General features: G+C 40.7%; 2 protein-coding genes across 7 annotated transcripts in view; both read left to right on the forward strand.

The window, feature by feature from the left end:
* Positions 1–929: 929 nt before the first annotated feature.
* Positions 930–5430, forward strand: plcxd2 (phosphatidylinositol-specific phospholipase C, X domain containing 2). The gene is made up of 8 exons (XM_079576620.1): positions 930–1271; positions 1592–1728; positions 1799–1918; positions 2303–2356; positions 2453–2608; positions 3332–3442; positions 4224–4354; positions 4954–5430. Exons 1-8 carry the CDS (start codon positions 1169–1171, stop codon positions 5111–5113), a joined length of 972 nt encoding a protein of 323 aa, XP_079432746.1. The 5' UTR covers positions 930–1168; the 3' UTR covers positions 5114–5430.
* A 5135-nt stretch (positions 5431–10565) lies between these two features.
* Positions 10566–22398, forward strand: part of phldb2b (pleckstrin homology-like domain, family B, member 2b) — a 35431-nt gene continuing 23598 nt past the window's right edge. For 3 of the 6 annotated variants that reach the window (XM_079576422.1, XM_079576424.1, XM_079576423.1), the window contains exons 1-5: positions 10566–10867; positions 17532–17588; positions 17681–17804; positions 19109–19207; positions 19288–19371. In XM_079576422.1, the coding sequence (XP_079432548.1) occupies positions 10835–10867; positions 17532–17588; positions 17681–17804; positions 19109–19207; positions 19288–19371 (397 nt within the window). In that variant the 5' untranslated portion in view covers positions 10566–10834. Of the gene's footprint in view, positions 10868–17531; positions 17589–17680; positions 17805–19108; positions 19208–19287; positions 19372–21998; positions 22290–22398 lie in introns of those variants that run through there. The other 3 variants (XM_079576425.1, XM_079576426.1, XM_079576427.1) reach the window with 3 other exon arrangements.

Consider the following 22398-nt stretch of genomic DNA (forward strand, 5'->3'; position numbering starts at 1 on the left):
GCACATTACAAGAATTGGAGGACACCTACAACGAAGTCAATATTAGAGACCAAACCACAGCTGCACAAAACACTGTTCCCACTAAAAAATAAATCAATAAAAAAGGCTGCAACAAACCAGTGGTTCGGTGATCAAAGAAGGCATGTCAGGAAGTGGACAAGAAGCTGAAAGAACAAGCACCAGTGCACCATTCATTCACAGCAGAATTCACTCATGAGAGAGACCTTACAGCTGTTCATACTTAAAGAAGACATTTAGGGGACACAGAGGTGAAAAGCCATCCCACTGTTTAATTTGAATAAGAGCATTTTTTTCTGGGGCCACACTATTCAGCTGTTCAATGCTAAGTGGTTTACTCAAAAGACTTCATTCACATAAAGACCATACACTGGTGAAAACTATTAATTTCTTCATCTTATTCACTCTCATACTCACACTCATGAACGCAATGTCCATATGAGAACTCACACATGAGAGAAACCTTGTAGTGACTCAGAAATCTATATGGAGGAGTGGTGGGCAATATGTCAGAAAAATATTAGGCCGATCACAATTCACCCAAACGCCCAGTACACTGTTTGGAATTTATTTAATTCATTGTTTTTGTACACTTGGTAATAAGGTGTCACTACTGAAGAATGAATAGCCAGTTAATAAAGACACAAATCAAGTAGGATGCAGTCTTGGATTCCTTTCATTTCTATGCAACTTTTCTACCACAAGATGGAGCTGTTGGGCAAGAATGTTCAAAGAGTATTTCGATAGTCGATTTGTTCTTTTATTTACTGGCAGATTATGTACAGGAATAATACGCCACAATTCAATACCTACTATGTTTGTATTTATTTTGACAGTAGGCCTATAACGTTAGGGCGGTGTATGACGCAAAGACGCAGCGCACCGGAGATATCCAGCAACAAGTGGAAGTCCGCTTTAAGAAGATTAACGCTCTTGTTAGAGGTTTTGTGAAGGGATGCCGGCAGGTGCTTTACACGTAGCCTATGTAGGGCAGTTAGACTGACCGGAAACATGCCATCTTATACGCTCGGTTACTTTGTGAAGGATGTAGAAATAGGTAGAAACATGTTCGGCTACAGTCACCGACTCGGAGCACACGGGGATCCATGGAAGAGCGGCTTTCCTTGTGGTTTCGATCACAGCTTGTGAAATGAAGACGAGACCCGCTGGGATTGGGGATGCCAACGCCGACTGGATGGGGTTACTCCCATCCAAACTCAGTGCCATGCCACTCAAACACCTCGCTGTACCGGGTGAGTCTACATCTGGATAGGCCTTTTTGCATTCATTCAGGCAGTGCGTTTACTACATGAGCACTGCAGGGGTCTCCAACCTTTTTTTTTTTTTTTTTTTTTAATCTCTGTGAGTTTGCTTCCTTATTATGAAATATGTGCCTTGGAGCTACAGCCTGAATAGTTTTTACTCAAGATGATGTTCCAATAAAAATAATATGATTTTGTTTTCTTTGCTGGTTGTGTTCATTAAGTTCATAACTCATCAGATGGTGCACAAAGAGAAAATGCTTCTCCACATACTGTCTGACTGATGATGCATTTCTTTGCTTTCTCATAAGGTTCTCACGATTCATTCACGTACTGGGTGGATGTCAGCGCCCCTGTGGGTCCAGATCAAAAAGCATACGTCAAATACTTGGCCACTATGTTCAGTGTCCTGGCCAAGAAAGTCATGGTAGGGTGGTCCATGACCCAGGTAAGTCAGTCGTCATTATTCGATCCATTATACCTTGCTTTATTAAATGATGACGAAAGTGTTATTTCAGAACCTGACTTTTAAGGAGCAGCTGGATGCAGGAATTCGCTATTTTGACCTCAGAGTATCTGCCAAACCAGGAGAGCTTGGGAATGAGATATACTTCATCCATGGATTATTTGGACACACGGTATACAAAGATACAATAGTGTTTTGTTTTTGCTTCAATCTCCATATTGTTCTTGGCTTTGTGTTGTCTCACATTTGCACTTTTGTCGGTCTACTATCTTGTTGTTTGTAAAGAATCTTTGTGGGTCACCTGTGGATGGACCAATTTTGATATAAACATCACCCATTTAGTGCACACTTTCAAGACATGGACAAAAACTGACATTTTCTTCAAGTAAAGGACCAACGCAGTGGTGCCCAAACTGTGGCATTGTCTCTCTGTTTGGATGTGGGTTCTGGCTTGAACCAACCAAAACCTTTAATCAAATTTTACAACATTAATGGAAAGACATGCTTCTAAGTTAGGATTCATTGCAATTTACTTTGCTCCTCTGTTCTTCTCCAGGTGAGGGATGGCCTTTTAGAAATAAACACTTTCTTGACCAGACACAAAAAGGAGGTAGGAAAGATTTAACATGACCACATACTTACACATATAACAATTATCGAGCTGCATAATTAATTAATATATGTATGTAATGTATTTTCGATTCAGGTTGTTTTCCTTGACTTCAATCATTACTATGCCATGAACGCCGAGCACCATGTGTATCTCATCAACATGCTGCAGCAGGTGTTTGGGCCCCGGCTCTGCACCAACTGTTCTGTGGAGAGTATCACCTTGGACTTTCTCTGGGAAAAGAAATACCAGGTAAGTCTCAGGCTCTATCTCAGGGTTACGGAAGGGGTGGTCAACCCAGATATAGATGTGTTGAGCCTTGTTTCCACACCTGAAAAGCATGGAAACCTACATATGACAGCAGTAATTTCTGTATACAACAACTTTTTATTGCCTAATTTAGCAAATACATTATTTCTGTAGCATGCCATATAATAAAGTGCAGCCTTACAGTACACAGTATTACAGTAGGCTAGTAGTTGAGTGTATGCACTTTGGCTCCATGAATGGCTTAACCTGCATGGTAAAGTAATCCGTGTCAGTGACCCACGTACACGGGAATTAGCTTGTCATCCCATTAGTTTCCCATTCTGAAATCTTTTAATTGCTTTAAACATGCCTCCAGGATATATAATTTCATCTAAATACATGCTATACATACGCAAAGAATTAAGCAAGAGTCAACTTCTGTAAATGGCTCATCTCCTGACCCTAATCCATTTTAGCTGCATGGCAAAAGCAAGAAAAAGGGCATTTGAACACCTTTGGACAGCAGAGGGCAGCATTAATCCTTTGTCCTGATGCTTGTGCTGAACAGTTTTGAGAATGCTCCTTGACATTTATGCCAATATTTATTTTCAAATTTGTTTTTCCATAAATTGTCTTAGTTGTTATAGTTGTCACACTGATATAAATATTCTTATTACATTCTCATTTCATTGCTTTTGGCTCGAACTGACCTAATCTATTTTCCAGGTGATAGTGTTTTATCATCACCCCTCAGGACAGAGCCACCCTGCCCTTTGGCCGGGCAAGAAGATCCCAGCTCCCTGGGCAAACACGACCAAGCCAAACAAACTCACGCAGGTCAGAAGTCAAAACCCTTTTTCATAAAAACACACAAAACAAATCAATGCATGTCCTAGTTTCAAAATACTTCAGAACACCAGATGGGTATTTCATTTTGCATATCTTTAACAAATCTAGATTGGGTTAGGAGTTCCAAGTAATTTCTAGGACTTGTTTCTCAACTCCAAGGTCAGACAGGACGTGGGACTCGACTTTGACTGTTCTGAGGGACAGTGCCTCGTCACTGGACTTGAGCTTCTGGCTGGAGGACTTGGACTTGGTCTCAGACTTGACTGGTTTAGCTCTCAAGTCCTTAGCAGTACCTACGTCTGAATATACCCTTTTAAGCACAAGCTTTTAAATTAGGATTTCAAGTTCAAAGGTTGTGCAAATATTAAGATACTGACATTGATTGGAGTGTCCATTGAGCGGGAACTGCTTGAAAAATATAACCTGTGATCTGGACTCGGCCTTGGACTCATTTTTAGGTGATGTGACTTGACTTGGATTGACAACGGATTCCTGAACATACAAAACAAATTTAGTCTTTTTGTTTTTTTTGCTGACACACAGGTGAATCCACCACTTTAAATAAAGCAAAATAAGCTTCCAGTTATTAGAGCAAAATCGTAGTGGAGGCGATTTGAGTGCTGAAAGTATATGTTTGGTAAAGCTATCTACAAAAAAACAAACAATAAAACATGGCATCTGCAGGCGGGCGTCATTTGTTTTGAGCACTTGGGAGGAAGTCTTGCCAAATACGCAGGGATAATTAAACATGTGACAAACCCTTTTCCAGTTCTTAGACACCACACTGAAGGAAAGGAAGAAGCAAGGATCCTTCCACGTGTCCCAGGCCATCCTCACGCCGCGGGCCAACACTGTGGCCAAAGGCCTCGTGTGGGGACTGCGCTACTACCTGGTGGAGAAGTGAGTTGAGAGTTATGTGGTTTGTGGACAGAAAACTCAAATATACAATGGGACGTTACATAATACAAGAACTACTCATTTTAACATGACTTAAGTACAGAGCACGGTTTCACTTGACCTGACTTAGTCCTATGAAGGTGGATTTTCAGGACATGTTTATTTTCCTAATTTTAACTTGATTATGTGAATTCCCTAATTGATAGCTTTCCGTTGAATCCAGCGCCAACTTGTACAAATATATTACTTCTTGTAGATAAGCAAGCTTGCATAGTTGATTTATTTGAGCAAAACTTTTGGTCCAAAAAGGAAGCCCCGGCTTACAGCGCTCATTCCTGAAGTTCTTTAGAAAAACAGCCGCTTATGACGGGGATAAAACTCGTGGAAGGACGCAGTGGCGAGACAGGATCTGTCCCAAACTCCGCACTTCCGAGGAAATAGGGTGGTTTATCAGCGCTGGAAAAACACACACACTTCCTGGTTTTGTTCTGGGCTCAGTCGAAATTTATTGTAAAATCCGAGAATGTGAAATGTGATATGGTGAAGTTAATGCCGCGGAAAGTCTTAACACTCTTCTTTGTGATATGTTTTCTTTTTAAAAGGAACTTACCAACCATCATGTCCTGGGTAGAAGCTCAAAAACCAGGAGTGGGCGGAGTCAACATCATCACCTCGGACTTTGTGGACCTCACTGACTTTGCCAACATTGTCATCAAGCTGAATAACTCACTGTTGTCAGAGAAGGGTCACAAGGCAAGATGACCCATGCTGCTGCCATTTCTTCAGACGGACATTCACGCTTTTTGATAGAAGGAGTGGTGCATGCAGAGTATGAATGAGAGAGTTAATGGGTGACTGGTTCCTTACTGTAAAGTGTGTACTGTAAACTGTTTTTGGGCCTGTTAAAGGTAGAAAAGCGCTATATAAGTTGAGTCCATTTTACCAGAGTGATTAAAAAGCAGGGTCTTTCCAAGTAGCACCCCAAGACTTTACTGACTTGGCAAAGCAACTCATCCAACAAGTCAAGATGCCTTTGTTGAAGCACATCAACTTATTAACATGTTGAAAACAATTCGGAGACAGGGTAAAGAAATACAGTTAAGTATTGTGAGGAAACCAAATTAAAGAAGTAAAAACGTGCATGTATATTGCCACTCATTTAATTTCTGTTTTAGCTGTTGCCATGCTGTAGCATCGCTTGCATACCCTCTATTAAAGGGATATTTTAGGATTTTTGACATAGGGCTTAATTTCCGAGTTATCCAGAGTGTTGTTGACTCCTGGAGTTATATATATTTTTTCCTTCATGCATTTGAAGAATTTAGTGGAGCTAGGCTCATGCTAGGCTAGCGTATGTCTATGGTAACTAGTAGCCTGGATTAAAAACCTCTTAAAAATCATGGGGTAGTCCTCCAAATGTTGCCATATCTGATTTGTAGAAAACGCCTTTGTGAATTCCACGTGTAGTAATGCCTGGATCTACAGTAGGTAAACAAACTACTGTAGATCCAGTAACCTAGCTGATCACTCCGCCGCTGCATAACTTACAACCAGGAAGCTGATGCTGCTCGGACATAAATACTTTTAAATGCAAAATGGTTAGATTTCAAAAATGATTCAGTCAACACAGACATTTACATTGGTAGTCCGTAGGTGTTATAAATGATTTGCCTCTGGTGCTCTGTGCTTGGGTCAGACTGTTTTTAATGCCGGCTACTAGTTACCATAGATATGCACTAGCCTAGCACCACTAAACTCTTCAAATATAAGGACTGCATGAATTAAAATATCTTCAGAAATCAACAACACTCTGGATAACTAGGAAATGAGGCCCTATGTCAAACATCCTGAAATACCCTTTAACTGCTCATGGTGCTCTGCCTATTTCCCATTGTTAATCAGGCGTCTTCAAGGCATAAGTAGATCTCTGTCCTTTCTATTTTAAAAAGGTAGCTCACAGGGGAGGGGGGGAAAGGGTTGGAATCACAACAACATAACAAGCATGTGTTCTCGCTCTCTCCCACCACTGTCTTGTGTTAGGAAAAGGGAGGGACACTTACTGACACATGAGGGATAAGAGAGAACAAATTACCTGCATATCACAAATACTTGAAAGTTTTGTACTGTATCATTATAAAATTCAAAGTCATCTTAAGCTGTCATTTCATCTGTACTATTAAGCATGGATTTTGACTACAGTTATGTTTAGGGCTGGGTACCATTACTTTTTTTTAATACCAGTACTTTAACAATACTCGGTTTTCAATACCGATACCTGAACAATACTTTTCTCGATACCCTTACTAAAATATTTGTAATTTAGAACCACAAAACAGACCAATAATGTGAGGAAGATCTGCAAATGTACAATATCAATGTCAAGAAATGTGTGGGAGAAAAAGAAAAAACAATGGGGGGAAAAATAGGGAAAATATGAGTAACAGAAAATGTGTAAAAAATAGGGCTAAAATTGGGTCAAATTAGAAAAAATGGGGGGAAATAGGGAAACACTAGTAATAAAAAATGAGCAAATATTAAGGGGGGGGGGGGGGGGGGGGGGGGGATTGTGTAAAAGGGAAAAAATGCAGTGTTTATGCTGTCCCTGGACTAACAGCATCAAACTTTGATCTAAAGTCAGAGGATATTTTTTCTTTTCCTGCTTTCGATACTTTCATTTTTACCATAGCTTTTTTTATGCTACTGGTATTAATGGTAACCAGCCCTGGTTATTATACACAGCCTGACCAAAAAAACCTGAACATGTGCTAAAGCTAAAAGCGGTCCTGCGAAATATTAAACCATGTGATCATTGTTTTGTGATGACTTTTTTTTCCGGTTACATACAGCACATTGTTTTAAATGTAATTGGAAATATGTGCATATTGTAAACAAGTTCTCTGGGCACTGAAGATTGCTGAGATTAAATTGAAATTATTCTCAGTCCCATAATCATGAGATGATTCCAGCAACCATGAACAGAATAAGCGAAATAACTCAAATGAATTCACTTCTTTAACCATGTATTCAGAATGAAATTAAAGCAGAACAGTAGACAACTCGTGTGCTGCAACCTGGACTTTTTTTTTATGGTGTTGTTTTTCTTGGTCTTTGTGAAGTCAGAACCCTGTGTGCCGGCCCAAAGTGTGACAGAATTTATGGCATGGCTATAAAGTTTCACTAAAAATGCAGACAATGCCACTGTAGGGGGGTCGGGGAGAGGAAAAAGTGCCAGCAAAGTATGCGTTGGTCTTTTGCCACAAGTGCCATAAAGCTGACACTGTTGCGTGCATAAATAATATATTTTCCCACTTCCATAGGTTTACAAGATAGGCAGGAATAGAATGTCTCCATGTTAAATGTAGCTTATATGGGAAACTGCATATAATAACAACGCTATATGGGGCATCACACCGCAGACAGATATAACGTCTGCGGTGTACATACAGTAAATACATTTAAAAGTATCAGAAGATTAAGAACTTATTCCATGAGACTGCGTGATTGTCTTGCGTGTATAGTGGAGACACTGATTGCTCTACATGACATGGACAGCAGTCGCGCTGGATTCTTGTGGTTAGAGTCAGGGCAGGACAGTAGAAAAATGGAAACCGACTGTTGTGCCAGTGTGTCTGTGGTCGCTCCAGTTCACTGATGTTGAATACAAATGTTCCTTATAATGCATGAATAGAATTGTTGCCAGCATAAGGCTCTTGAGAAGAAGAAGTGTTCAAGTTTCCCACACTGAAAATGTGTGTACAATATGTTGCAAAATAATAATTATCGCTATATTAATTCAATATTCATATGACATTGCATAAGAAGTTTTGGTCACAATTCTCCATTTAAATCTTGTTTTGACTCTCGTGAGTATGAATGGTGGTTTTGACACAATTTGAACAGGATGTACAATGTTCAAATGGTATTGTAAAATATTGCAATAGAATCATAAGATACGTGACATGTCTTTCTTTATATCGTGCAGCCCTATACTAGAAATGTAGCTGTATTTTCAAAGAAAAAAGAACATTGGAATTTGCTTTTTATGACAGGCTGTGAATTTTTAAAAAAAGGGGAAATCTGGAGTTTAAGCAAAGTGAAAGAGGAGGTGCGCTGCCTTATCGAGACAGCTGCCTCCCCTTCAGCCAATGCAAATAACAGGAAAGAGTATGTTTTCTTTTCATATCAACTCTCCTGCCTACACTTTTTCTTCTGGCCCTCTTGTGTGAAATAGTTGTGTCTAAGCCGCATTGTTGACACGGCAGAGCGTGGTCACTAGGCTCTGGTGCACACAGTTAGTGTCAGAGTCAGAGGCACTTTAATTGTGCTGTAATTACACATACCACTGAAGGCAAGTGGGAGAGGACAGAGAAGAGAGGAGCTCCGGCTGATGGAAGGCATTCCTCCGCTGTTTGGATTGGTCCTAACTCTCTGCTAACTGCTATGTATCCCAGCTGGCTTCCCTGGTTTCAAAGGAGCAGGCTGTGACTCAAGCTTATATCTGACATATTATATCTGATCATACAAAGCCCTATGTGAATATGAGCATCAGAATCTACAAAACCTATAGATTCAAGGCATTGCTCGGACTTGTATTGTCATTTTTACTCAAAATAAACTTTGGGGGGGAAAAGTCCAAGCTAAATAGCAAGTAACCCTTTACCCTTTATGTCACTGAATGCACTGGTTTGAAGATGAGGGGTTTTTTTTTTTTCTTGTCTGCCTTTTTCTGCCTTTTTTTTGGCTGAATTACTCATTACAGAATCGGCATTAGGATACACCCTTCCTGAAGTTTGCGTGAGTTTAGAACTGGCATAGAAGATGTTTGCTTGCTTAGGTTTTAAAAAGCCACTTCAGAAGAGGGGGATGGACTTCTTGATGTAGACTTGATGTAGAAAACAGTGTTTCAAATCAATTGTGTGCGGGGGGAAACAATGCTTACATACTATGCTTACTTTGAATCACTCATAGGTTCTTTAAAAAGCACTATCAACAAGGCCAAAAATTCCTTCAAGATTAAGTCAAACCACCAAGTAAAAATCCCTCTCCAAACACCTCCTGGCTGGGATCATATGGGAAGTGTGGAATTCGGCTGGAAATGCCGTCTGTCACACACTCGGGGAATGATGTCACTTTAATGTAAGCCTGAAAGCCTACTATTATGGCTTCAGTAGACACTATCTCAAGCCGTCTATATGTTAAGAGAGAGTGGAGTCGGTGCTTAAGGCCCAACTGTCCTAAAACATGAGGAAAGTGGTGCTGGAAAAGGTTGTGCGTTAGAGGGATTTTTCCTGTTTATCCAAAGAGACTGTCACCACCAGGTCTGTGAGATAAGATGGTATAGAGGGTATACAAGCTTTTTTTTAAAAAATTTATGTAGTTTATAGATATAAACTTCAGCCTATATCATTCGGTCACAAATTAGGAGTAAAGAAAGGTTATTGACTAAAAAAGTGCACAGAAATGTATTTGTATTTTTATGTGTTTTACTATAAACTACTTCTATACCACTACTACATTATAAAATATAAACTATTTGGCACAACAACCTAAATGAGTCATATCTGATCTTCGCATCACAAGTTTTATTCAACATAGTCATGGCGTGTTTGGTTTTCAAAGAACAATAAATGCATAAATCTTTGATGAATCAGCTTTTTTGGGGGGGAAACGGGGCATCCCCACGTGTCTGAGTGGCGTCTGCAGAGCTAGACAAGACTCGACCTGCATTGCCAAGATTTTTCAGATAGCGCACATAACTTTGTCAAAAAAAAGAGAGAAAATTGTATGATTTGTATGCCATAAATACTATATACACAATTTTGTCTGTCTTCTGTGACTGTTTTTATGTCATCAATCTTCCATGTTGTCTTCTATTCCAAGCTGTAATGTATATATCAAAGCTCATAAGGTACATCTTGCCCCATAAGGTTGTCTGCTCTCAAACAAAGTTAATTCGGGAAACACGGCTCTTACTTTGCTTGAAGTAAATGCATTCCTCTTCCAACATCTTTATAGCAAGACAGTGCCATTGTGTTGCCTTACCACCCGAACAAAGATAAGCTTAAGGGGAGCCACCTTGTCTATTTGCTCTCATCATTTTCGCCCCTTTTCTTGAAGAACGGTGAGAAAAGGTCAAGTGCAGTTCTCTGTTAACACCTGCCCATTACGCTGAATTGAACGTGCGCGAGGGGGTGACATCGCCATCGGAGCCACACAAGGGAAGGCGAGAATCCCTCCCCTTGTTTCTTCTCTTCCAGCTGTTGGGACATACCTCTGCGCGTCGCAATTGGCTGGAGCCGCAGACTTCACTTTAACTGCTCGTGTGTCCCTTTGTGCACATGTGAAGTGGGATTAAAATCTTCTCTAAACACATCCACTGCCTGGCTGTCCTTGGTGCGCTGTGGACGCGTACGATGGCCACAATGTAACTTCCTATTTTGTTTTTTTGGTGGATTCTTTGGCGACTGTGGCGACTTCAGCACCATGACAGAAGTGGCCAACCCAGCATCAATCATGGTGAGTTCACGCTAATTACGCAACACTCGTTTTCTTGTACTTTACTACGCGCATTCACTTTAGTATCAGTCTACGTTTTCTCAGATCAACCTTGAGTAAGACAATATGACCTGTGGTATCCTGTAATGTGAAGTGCGGTCTAGCTGAGGCAGTCCCAATAGCGATGTTACTTGTGGCTCTAAATCCTGTTCCTAATTATTACGTTGGGTTTTGCCATTGGAGCATCTAACCACACAGCACACATATATCTGACCTCATCCTGGATACTTCTGTCAGCACTTACCACTATGTCAATGGCCAAACATGAACCATTAAAAGGCCACTAATGACACTGGCTTAAGAGACTTACCACCAATACTACAACATAGCCTATAGAAGATGCACAGATTTTTTTTTTTTTTTTTTGGACTAGCTGTCACAGGCCCAAATAGCTAATATAATATCTGTAGCCTCCAGCCGTGACTTGGAAAGCATGCGTCATGACTGGTTTATGGCCCAACATGACAATACTGTGGCAGAGTGCACTGTAAATCTGTTCTTCATATTTTGGCTTTCCTAGTCCATTTCAAGTGGGAAGTTTCCTCTCAACATCTCCTTCTACTTTCTTCATTCTTGCATCTGGAAATGTATTCTCCTATTGATAGATTGTACATATGCAATTGGCTTTCCAAGGAATGTACTATACGGTATTTTCATTTTATAGACTTTTGGAATACACACGTTTTTACATGCACGTGCTTGAATGCCCATATGACTTTATTCATTAATCTGACAAAGTAATAATGCATATAGTCATCTAAAGACACACACTTTATCCCACATTTGCAGAGGCTGAGGGCGATGGCTTCTGGAAGCTTTTATGGCCTGGTACGGGTTTGATTAAGTAAATACAAACTGTTTCATTGGGAACATGGAACGTTTCACTTCGATTTTGTTTTGTTTGGGATTTGGATGCCCTTTCATCTATACTTGGCGCTAACTCAAAGAGTAAACTTATTGACTTCTTACAGCTGTATTTTTTCACGTTCTACTTTAAATCTTAGCTTGGGCTTTCATCCGCAGATTTATTATCACAAAGTGCATCTTAATCCCTCACCCCCTAATATTGAGCACTTATAGTTGCTTTTAATGTGGTCTACATATCCTCATTTCCACACTGTCCCCCCTTTGTCTCACTGTCATATCCGGCTCCTTACTAAACCAAACATTCGCTGATCCCTTGGTGGGTATAAGGTAATCTGGGCTTTTCCACAGCCACAAACACACACTGCAGAAAGTTATCTTCGGTTTCCTTTCTTTCTTTTTTTTCCAACTTTGAGTCAGCTGCAACAACAATAGGCTCTTTTCCTGTATGGAGATCACATTGTACTGAAAGATAAATTCAGAGGAGATGAGGTCCCTCCTTAGCAGTAGTTCCACATTTTACCATATTGATAGTACCCTCCACTATTAACTATTACTTCTACCTCTTCAGTTCAAGTCAGTTAGCTTTACTGTCAGATGTAAAGCGCATGCAAAGAATAAAAATGTCAATTTTCTCAAAACTTTTGTTCAGAAAAACACAATCTCTCAGTGAGAGAGAGGGAGAAAGTTCAGCTTCATGACACAGCCTGGTGGAGGAAGTTGTCCTTCAGTTAGTTGGATCTGGCACAAATCAATGCTTCTCATGTCTCAAGAAGTTGTGAGATGGGTAGCGTATCCCCCTTACCATTTATATATCTAAAAATACCATTCCGTGTTGCATATAGCTCAGGGGTTTAGGCTGTAGCACATATGCACATTGCCGGCCTTAGTATTGCGAGTTGATAAATAAAGCCTATGGACCAAAAGGGGTTTAAAGGACTAGGCCACCCTTTTTACATACTGAGATATGTTCTTACCTTAGCTTAGACGAGTACATAAATTTATTAAACATGTCGATTTTCTAAGTGGATAAAAAGGGCACTACATTATGAGGCATAACCTCATGGATGTCGAACAGCTGTTTGGAGCTATACCTTCGCTGGCAGAGGCTAAATGCTAATAACATTTGAGTGACTGAGCACACGCACAAAGACCAGACAGGTACGAATCAATTTGTCTAAGCTAAGGTAAGAACATATCTCAGTGTGTAAAAAGGGTGGCCTATTCCTTAATAAAGCGTACCGTATTTTCTGGACTATAAGTCGCTCCGGGGTTTTAGTCGCACCAGCCTTTGTAGCCACCTGGGCCTGGAGGCAGAACTGCACCATTTGCAAGCCTCTCCCGGCATCACGTTGTTCAAGCTCTCATTTGCGAACTCGTTTTCTAGTTGTGGTCATCTAGCTTTTAGCCCCTTTTTTGTTTCTTCATTGCAGTAAGAGTATCCTCCGCTTTTCTCCAGTCACTCACTAGTTTCACACTCACTCTAAACTTTACCGTGTTTTAAATCTTCAGTGATTCAGAAGTAGCAGATACTGGTACACTAGCTTAGAGCGCCCTTTAGCGGCTGTCTGTATGAAAATTGACAGCATATGTGAAATTATGTATTTTGATGTATAAGTCGCACCTGAGTGTAAGTCGCACCCCCAGCCAAACAATTAAAAAAGTGCGACTTATAGTCTGGAAAATACGGTACATGCGTTTACTTGATTACTACAATTGACAATGCATGTTCCAGCAGATTAATTAGGTTTTTCCCCCACTCCAAGAATGCAACGTCAAGTTCACATGCATGTGGGGGTTTATTGCAGCCCACAGCTGAGCGTACCTTATAATTGTCCTGTCAAGCCAAACACAGAAGGGGAGTATAGGGAGTATAGGGTATAGGAAAGGGGGAGGGGCAGAGCTGAGCCGAGTTAGTTTTTAAGGAGCAGTGACTACAGAGAAAGAGGGACAGAGAGAGGGACTCCATATTAAACAGCATCACTGATACAATGGGGGCTTTGTCAGGTGGGAACAGGAATGTGAGGGGTTGGGGAGGAGACAGTGAGAGATGGAGAGAAGCAGAACATATGTGCAATGCAAATCCTTAAAAAAGCATTGTATAGTGTTTTCTTTTTGCTGTGTTTTCTTTTTGCTGCAATAAATGGGTCTTCTTCCGATGGAACTCAGGGTAATCTTCAGGTTTCCTTTTTTTTAATTTGATTTCATCTCTTATGTGCTTTAGTGCATTTAAGATTGCACTGAAGCACATTTACGCCACATTTAAGCATGATTTAGTCCAGGTTTAGTGTTGTAATGATACATTATACACCAAAGATCTGGGGCATAAGCGATGAGATCATTTATAATATCGTACACATTCAAATTATCAGGTTTTGTTGCTTTTCTTTTTGCCCAGGGTTGTCGTTGCTCTTTAGTTTCTCTTTCATTTATAACATGGAAACCAGTTGCTTTGTTGCACTGTATATTTTGTTCATAGTTGTGCCCTCATTTTGATTGGCAATCCAGAACATTTCCCACAAGACTCTTTTTAATGGAATGCCTTTTGACATCATAATGGGTAAAGAATGCAAGTGGCACTTTCGAAGGGTCATTCTTAGTCAAATACAGAAACCAGGCCTCCAATTTGTCCCATAAGCGGTCAAAGACTGTGGCTTAAAAATAAGGAAATGCTGAAAAGAGCTGAGTGAAAACTGAGAAAAAGAGGAACTAGCATATGATTGACTCTTCCTTTAGTTTCTGTCCATATTTCCCTGAAATTTTATTCTCATCATTTTTGTGTCTCCAGATGTGGTGCAAAGGGAGGACTTCAGGGCGACTCAGCTGGTTTACAGATGGGATCAAAGAGTGCCTTCACTTAAGCTGCTGAGCTTGTGATGGAAAATATGGTTTATTGATGAAATATGGTTTTTTTTTGTACAGTAAAGCCTTAAAGGGGAAGTTCTGATGTAAACCATCGGGGCCAGTATTTAAAGTAGGTCAAAGTGCCAATTGAGGAGAACCTATTCGAGCAAGTCGAGCATGATTTTAAGATTGAATGGACTGGCCTCTCAGTTCATCGCAGACCTCATCCAAATTTAAACCACTACAAGTTTTGCTCCAAATCTGTGCTTCAGTTCAGTTTGCTCATACTTGGGTGTGGCACAATGAGCGGGGTGACCTGATGAAGCAGATTTACTACTGCACCACTTGTAGCTATTAATTTTGTGCCCAAGGCAAGACATCTCTGAAAGTAAGTGATTTAAAAATAAAAAAAAACGAAGTGATTTAGAACTTGCTATTGCTTCCAAACATTGACATATCACCCTACACAAATTCTTTAGTGATTTCTCCTGCTGGTCTTTTGGCAGACACCTGACGACTGCTAAATTGGTAATAACCTACTTTGCCTGCAGCACAGATATTTTGTCTCTTCGGTGGTGCGCCGCAGGTAGTGGGGCAGGTGGAGCGCAGCAGGCTTGTCATAACCTTTTTACTCAAACCAGCTGCAGTTCAAGGAGAGGCTGGCGAGCGCGAAGAGACTTTATTGAGACTTCTGTTTACGTTGCAGACAGTGAAATGCGGCTTGCGGAGTTCAAAGGTCACATATACATAGCTAAATTGCTACGGGAAGTATTTGTTACAGAGCTGCAAGATTAACCAGAGTCGAATCGAAACTGCAGTTTGAATGGTCACGCTAAGCAAATCGCAACGACTTTCGTCTGCGAAAAAGAACATTTTCTGTTGTTTTAGCCTTTATAGACATCAAAAGGCAGTATTCGCAAAGTTATTTTGATTCGAGTATTGGACACCATGCTAGTAGACCTTCCTTCCACTAATAATGATCTTACAACCCACTTTTGTGTCCTGATTTACCAGTGGAGAACCACTCCCAAACCTAAAAACTTCTTACAGCCTGCCGGCCAGTGTAACGCCTCATTTGAAAGCTAAGACCTACAACAGTGATCTGAGGTTTTTCCTTATGTTTCCATCCATTGTTGCTAAGTTGTTGTCACATTTTTGTCACGTTTTTGAGGTGTTTTTGTTGCTTTTTCATCCTCATTTACGTCGCATTTTTGCCGCTATTTTGATGCTTTTTTCAGGGAGCTTTTAGAGTTGCTTGTGTAGGTGGGGGCTAAAAGGTTAAACCATAAACCATGATCTGAAATCCATCTGATTGTTGTGTTCCTATTTCAGACTCTCTCTTGAATGTGCACCATCAATTCTAATTTTCAAACATCACACATCTCATCATAGCATGCATTAAGGTAAAGCATTTTTCCCAATATCGTTAGGTAAAGCATCTCAGGGTGATGTGGTAAGGTTTGTGCTATCTGATTATGCCGTATAATCTGTAGTCTACATCAGGATTTGGTTGAGGGACCGGGGGAGCTGTCACACTTCGCCGCTTCGCAAAATTGAGAGCACAAACACTGGACCTGTCAGGACCTGCATGGGGGGGGCCTACACAAAGACGGTGGTATGATGACAAAGCGAGACATGAGGCAAAGGAAGAGTGAAGACGCTGTAGCCACAACATAACTCTCATAGTTTTGGTACTACTTCAAGTTTTGACTGTAATCAAAAGCACAACATTCAAGTACTGTACTGCCAACTTCTTCTGCTTCTTCAGATTTGGAGCGCACCTTCCACCTCTGGATCAGTTTGCTGTGTCTACACTGACGACACAGGAGTCAGTGGAATGTGAGGTTATGTGTGATAAGAGCAGAGGCCGTGCGTGACTGTTTCTGTGTGTTTTGCCCCTGTGTGCGGGCTGTGAGGGTCGGTCGTATAGTGTTGGTGTGTGGTGTATTTAAAGAGTAGTGGGTGGATGTCAGACCGCCATAGGAAGTGACCTCAAAAAGGAAACAGCAGTGAATTAAAGGAAACAAACTGGATCTGGCTTGGATTTGTGTTTCCTCTTTTAGTGATTTGGAGCCAAAAAGAAAAAAAAAAGGTAAATAGAGATTACATTGCAGTTGGAAAATGACTAAAATTAGGCATGGAAGATCAACTGCATTCTCCGATTTCCAGTCCTTTGACTAAATCATTGCTGTGTTTCCATAATACACAAGGGAGGGAGCAGGAGACTAAGGATAGAGTAGGTGTTTGAACTACCGGTAAGTGGCCGGCTGAAGGTGGAAGGGAAGATGCGGTTGGTGTGGTTTCCGACGTGTTGTAATCATCTCCGCTTTGGTGGGGAGCGTTTGCCGGCTGTTTTTGCTCCATTCAATTGTAGGGTATAGAGCGAGGGCCGTACTTGGCACCAGATCTGAGTGTGTTTACATGAGACTCACTGCTGTATTTTCTATTCAATCACGCTATGTTTGAAGTTTATCTTTTCTTTCCGGTAGTACTTGATTACCCGTGCGACTAGTTTAGTTGACCTTAATTTAACCAGGAAAGTCCCACTGGGATTTGGAATCTCTTTCAATGGACAAATCTGTCTTTTTAAGTCTTGCTTTTTTTCTTTTTCACACTGTATGCTGTCCACAATATGCGGTATTTCCGTTTCTCAAACGTATGGAGTCTTAAATGTTAAAAGATGGCAATGTGTTGCTAGTAAAACTTGTGAAAGCTTGTTTGAATCCAAGTTTTTTCATCATTTCATTACTGCAAGGCATCAGCTTTACTGTGGTGCACTATTTTCCACAGATTTGCCCTCTCATGTGGCAGCTGGGCAAGCAAACCAGCTGTTTTTCAATGACTGTTTGTTGAGTGCAAATGAATATCCAAACAGCATTATAGTGAAGCTAAACGTGTCCATCTCTTTTCACTGCAGAGCTCTGAGATGATGTTCCAGCCAGAGTCTGACCAAATACATCAAGACGAGCCAAAGGTGTGTTTTAGAATAGGTAAAAAGGGAAAATATCCTGGTTACATTGTTTATAAAAGCATGGAATTACCACTTCTCTTCTCCGTTGTGTGCAGTCCCCACCCTTGGACCTGATTGACACAGGAAAAGGGCTGAAGGTCCAAACGGCCACTCCTCATCTGGTCAGCCTGGGCAGCGGGAGGCTCAGTGTGGCCATCACTGTGCTGCCACTGAAGGAAGGTAAAGACTGCGAAAACAAATAGTGCTACGTGTAACAGTGGCAAATCTTTATACGGATGTGTGGTGAAACTTTTACATAAAACTGAGAATGTGATGCCGATGTTTTTTCAGATGCATAAGTGGAAATGTAATACTTTTTCATTATCTTTACCTCAGTGCCAAAACAGAAGATCAGAAGATCATGGGTTTTTGCTGGATTAAAAAAAATAATAGGATTTGACCACTGCTTTCTTTGTGGGGAAAAAAAAAACACTTGCGTATAGAGTTTACACTCTATGACACCCTCTGTCATACGTGTGATGTAGTTTATCTTCTTCCATCAGCAGTTCTCAGGTGCGTTTTCCCCTTTGCATAAACACACTGATTGTGCCAACAACCACAGGCTCCAAAAACCTCAATCTATTCCAGAATCCAAACACATATCAGCACTGATTTAGCAGATTTGAAATCTGCCAACACGCGTGTAAAACATCCTAAATCAAAATTGCACCAACAGAAATACAATGCTTTTGTCACTGAAAACAATCAAACTACAGACCATTGGAGGATAGCCATGTCTTGCATCACAAGGCTCCCATTATATTTTGCTGAAGGAAACAGAGACTCGTTGTTTTCACATTATAGTTTCTTCATCAAAGTCTGAAATGTCAAAATAGAGTAATAAATCATCAACTGAATCCCAGTCCCAAATAATAACCAGTTTAATCCATGCAATTTCCACAAACCAAAGAAACATATGTCTTTCTTATACTTTCACCCCAGCAGCATCCTTGTCGGGCTTTTAGGGTAAATGCTTCGACATAAAATCAGATTTTAGGCTTTCAAGCACAATTTACGCTTTGAGTTTTGTGGTTTGAGTTATGTCAGCAGTTCCTGATATTCATAGAATTTTAAAAAAATGGGACTCCCCAGTACCTATCCCGATCATATGACCGGGACCCAGACATAACAACAATAAGACATTATGTTATCAAAACAAATGACATACTTCTCGATTATCATTCCCATTACCTTTTCATACTGCCACATAGTTTCCCAAATATTTCCCCTCTCCTCAGCCTTGTACGCCCTTCCATTTCTGTGAGGAATGTGGACTATGTGAACAGGCCATATCTGGAGAACTTGTTGCTCCTTTAACGCGTCTTTGAAGCCGGACAAGCATCAGCATTGACCTGGACCACCACTGCGGTTCAAAGACGCTTCACACAGTATTAAACTTGAATTGGTCTAACAGCTCCACCGGCTCGTGAAGGTCAATAAGGTCAGGATCTTTATAAGTTGAATCTATTCATGTTTTTTTGCAGGGGTGACACGCATTGGGCGAGATGACGCCCCGATTCCTCAAGATATCACGATCGAGGGCCCGGGCATTGAGGCAGAGCACTGTCTGATTTTCAATGAAGGTTTTGACTGTATGAATAGAAAGTAATGCTTTGTGATAACGTCTGTATAATTCACATTTTATCTTTTTGTTTTATTTTAGGAGGAGTTGTGACTTTAGACCCATGTGGCCACCTCTGCAGCCTGGACAGCGTCCAAGTCACTGTCCCAACACCACTCACACAAGGTAAGGCGTCCGACATGCATAACAATTGAACACTGATCAAGCTTACCTCTCCTGAAGTTACAGGGAAAAAAAGGGCCTGCACTAACACATCCTTTTTTCATTGTTGCACATGTGGATGGAATACAGCCTCCATGAGGCAGCAAGTGAACATTTTGTCCAATTTTGGTTGGCTGGAAAACTGGGTCACAGAATCTCTAGTCCAAAACATAAGCTTTAGATATGAAATAGAGCAGTGGGAAACAATTTCAGCAAAAGTTGATTTCAGTGGGGGTGAGACTTTGTAGTTCAATCCAAAAGAATGGTTCAAATGTCTGACACTGAAAGACAAAGCAAAGAATGAATTTGCACACCTTTAAATACTAATTCATGTATTTTTCTTGTATCATGTGTAACCTTCATCCAACTTTAACATATCAAGTTGTGAGAACCTTTCAATTGTGCAGATTCAAAAGAAGTAGCCCAGTAGTGTTGATAATAGTGCCCCCTGCTGTTAAATATTATAAGTGCATATTCGTTTAGATCTTACAACCCCTCTCAGCAGCGAGAGTGCCAGAAAGCACCAAAGCAATTAGTTTGAGGTTTATGGTAAAATTGCATTGCTCTGGGCGTATGTAATACAGATACTATGAAATGGCTGACGTTGTGCTTCGTGGGAATTAGCCAAAGCTTAGTAAATCTACTCGAGACCATATGTGCTCGGTTTTGTGTGCGCAATGCATCGCAAGAGAGTGCTTGTGTATTTCTGCGTCTAATTTGTGCGTCGTTGTGGTTTTGGGGAGAGCTAAGTTGCCTCGTGAGTCACAGCTTCCATAAAGTGCAGAGCATGCGTCTCACAGTGTGTTGTGAAACTGGGAAAACACAACGGAGAGATACTGTAACATGGAGAATGCACTTTTCTCTGTTATTTGTCAATGCATTCTTATCTTTGTGTTGACCTAACCTTTCAGAGGTCTGCTTCTTGTCTGCCAGTGTTTATCTGATGATCAATTCCTGGTAATCCTCTAAGCCCTCTCTCTTCTTTTGGACTTTCTTTCCCCAAAAGGTTGTCTTGTGTTGGTCTACTACTAAGTGAAAATGTACTGAACTACAGTATAATGTTGTTTTTTAAGATCTGTACGACTTGAGTAGTTTTTTTTACAGTTAACTTGAAGATTTACGTACTTTCAACTATCAATTTCACCGTGCAACTTTACTTGAGAAAAGGGAATCAGTACTTTTACTTAAGCTCAAGCAATGAACTGCAGTACTTTGACCACCTCTGTTTAAATAGGTTATCCTTCTCCATGGCACAGACTTATTTTGTTTACACATAACCTTCTCTCAATTGCGTACTGTGTGCATGAGCCATTCTGTGTTAAATATTGACAGGCCTATTTATCTTCCCGCTCTGCCTGGCTGGTTCAAATATTTGACATCATCTTGGTGCGTCTACACAGGACCATTGAACTTTGAGGGGAAAAGCGCTTTGAAAAAGAGTGGAAAAAAAGGAGAGCTTAACTGTTTCTTAAAGGGCATTGGTTGGAACAATGTTTAAAAAAAAAAAAAGAAAAAAAAAGAAGGGAAAGTGGGGATCTTGGAGAAATATCCAAATGGGCTGGGTCCAAACCACAAGTCGCTCATGGACACACACACCCACCATAGGCAACACCGTCTGGAGATGATTAGCTATGTTTAGGAAGTGATCTGTGTTTGGGACTTCGGAGCCTGACCTGAAGTCACATCACAGCAACTTTACTGTCCTAATGTAATTAAATAATATCAATAATCTTGTGAGCAAAGCAAGAGAAACTGTTATGAGCAGAGTTACAATATAGGAGGATATTTTAGTTTCTCAAACTGTGTATTCATGTGTCTTCGGAGGGACTTAGGCTTCTTTAGGTCAGGGTTATCAGGAATTGTATTCATTTTTTTGTGATAATTTCTTTATTATTTGTAATTAGCATCGATTGGTACAATTTATTAACCACTACTACAAATAGGTTCTACTCTATTGCTGCATCTGCTCCTTATAGATTGCAAATGTAACTTATTGTTTAAGCCTAACCCTGCTGTTGTGCAATTACAACCAAACATGATCGAACCATCTGGATGACAGAATTTTCATCCCTTTTCCTCTGATTTTTCTGTGTGGCCGATGCATTCTGTTCTTCATAGTGAAGCCTGCAGTACTAAGCTACAAACCTCAAACTTTGACTTAGCACATCTGACTGAGGTACATGCAAATCTCACAGCCAAACAAAAGAGGGCTGCTCCAGGGCACTCTCTTTCTCACACTCAGCAAATGTCTGCATTTAAAGCACCAAGAGAAAAGGGAACACCTTGGCTGAAGAGAATGAAGTGATTCAAAGAAGTTCTACGTTCATACTGTCCATTGTACAGGCTACTCAAAAGTTTAGTTTATATATATTTTGAAAACAAAACCATTTGTATTCAACACAGCTGGGGCAGGGAAGGTAGGTAGACAAAGGGAAGACGAGGGGGCGTCTACCAAATACCTCACTGTCTATTAGCTTTGGTCACTACCAAAACACAAACCGTCTCAGTGCTATTTTATTTTGCAAAAAAAAGGCATTTTGTTCAGACATGCTATTGGATTTCCTTTACCGAGTTACGGAGAGGTTTATCCATCTAAAATGTAACTCTCCTATTAAATACCAACGCGTGCCACCAGAGACACACCCCTCTCCTTCGGGGAATGGTACAGTCCCAGGCTCAGCTTTTGGCCACGGTAAATCAGTGAACTTTCTTCTGAGGCTGAGCGGAGCCGGGCAGACGTCCCATCACTGAAAGGAGGCGAGCAACAGAGCGCACATCGGAACAGAAGTCAGGCGTTTATGGCTCGCAACAAACAGTCGTCAATCAAAACAGAGATCCATCGTGCGATGTGTCCTGTTTTTCACTGAATGGGACACGGGAAGGTAATTTGTTCATTGTCTGACGGCATTGTCTAGAGATATATGCCATATACTGATTTTATAAGTGTAACATTTGAATTTGCAATGCTTTATGTGGGTAAAGTCACGTAAC

Source organism: Gobius niger (assembly GCF_951799975.1).
Source record: "Gobius niger genome assembly, chromosome: 18".
Classification (NCBI taxonomy): Eukaryota; Metazoa; Chordata; class Actinopteri; order Gobiiformes; family Gobiidae; genus Gobius; species Gobius niger.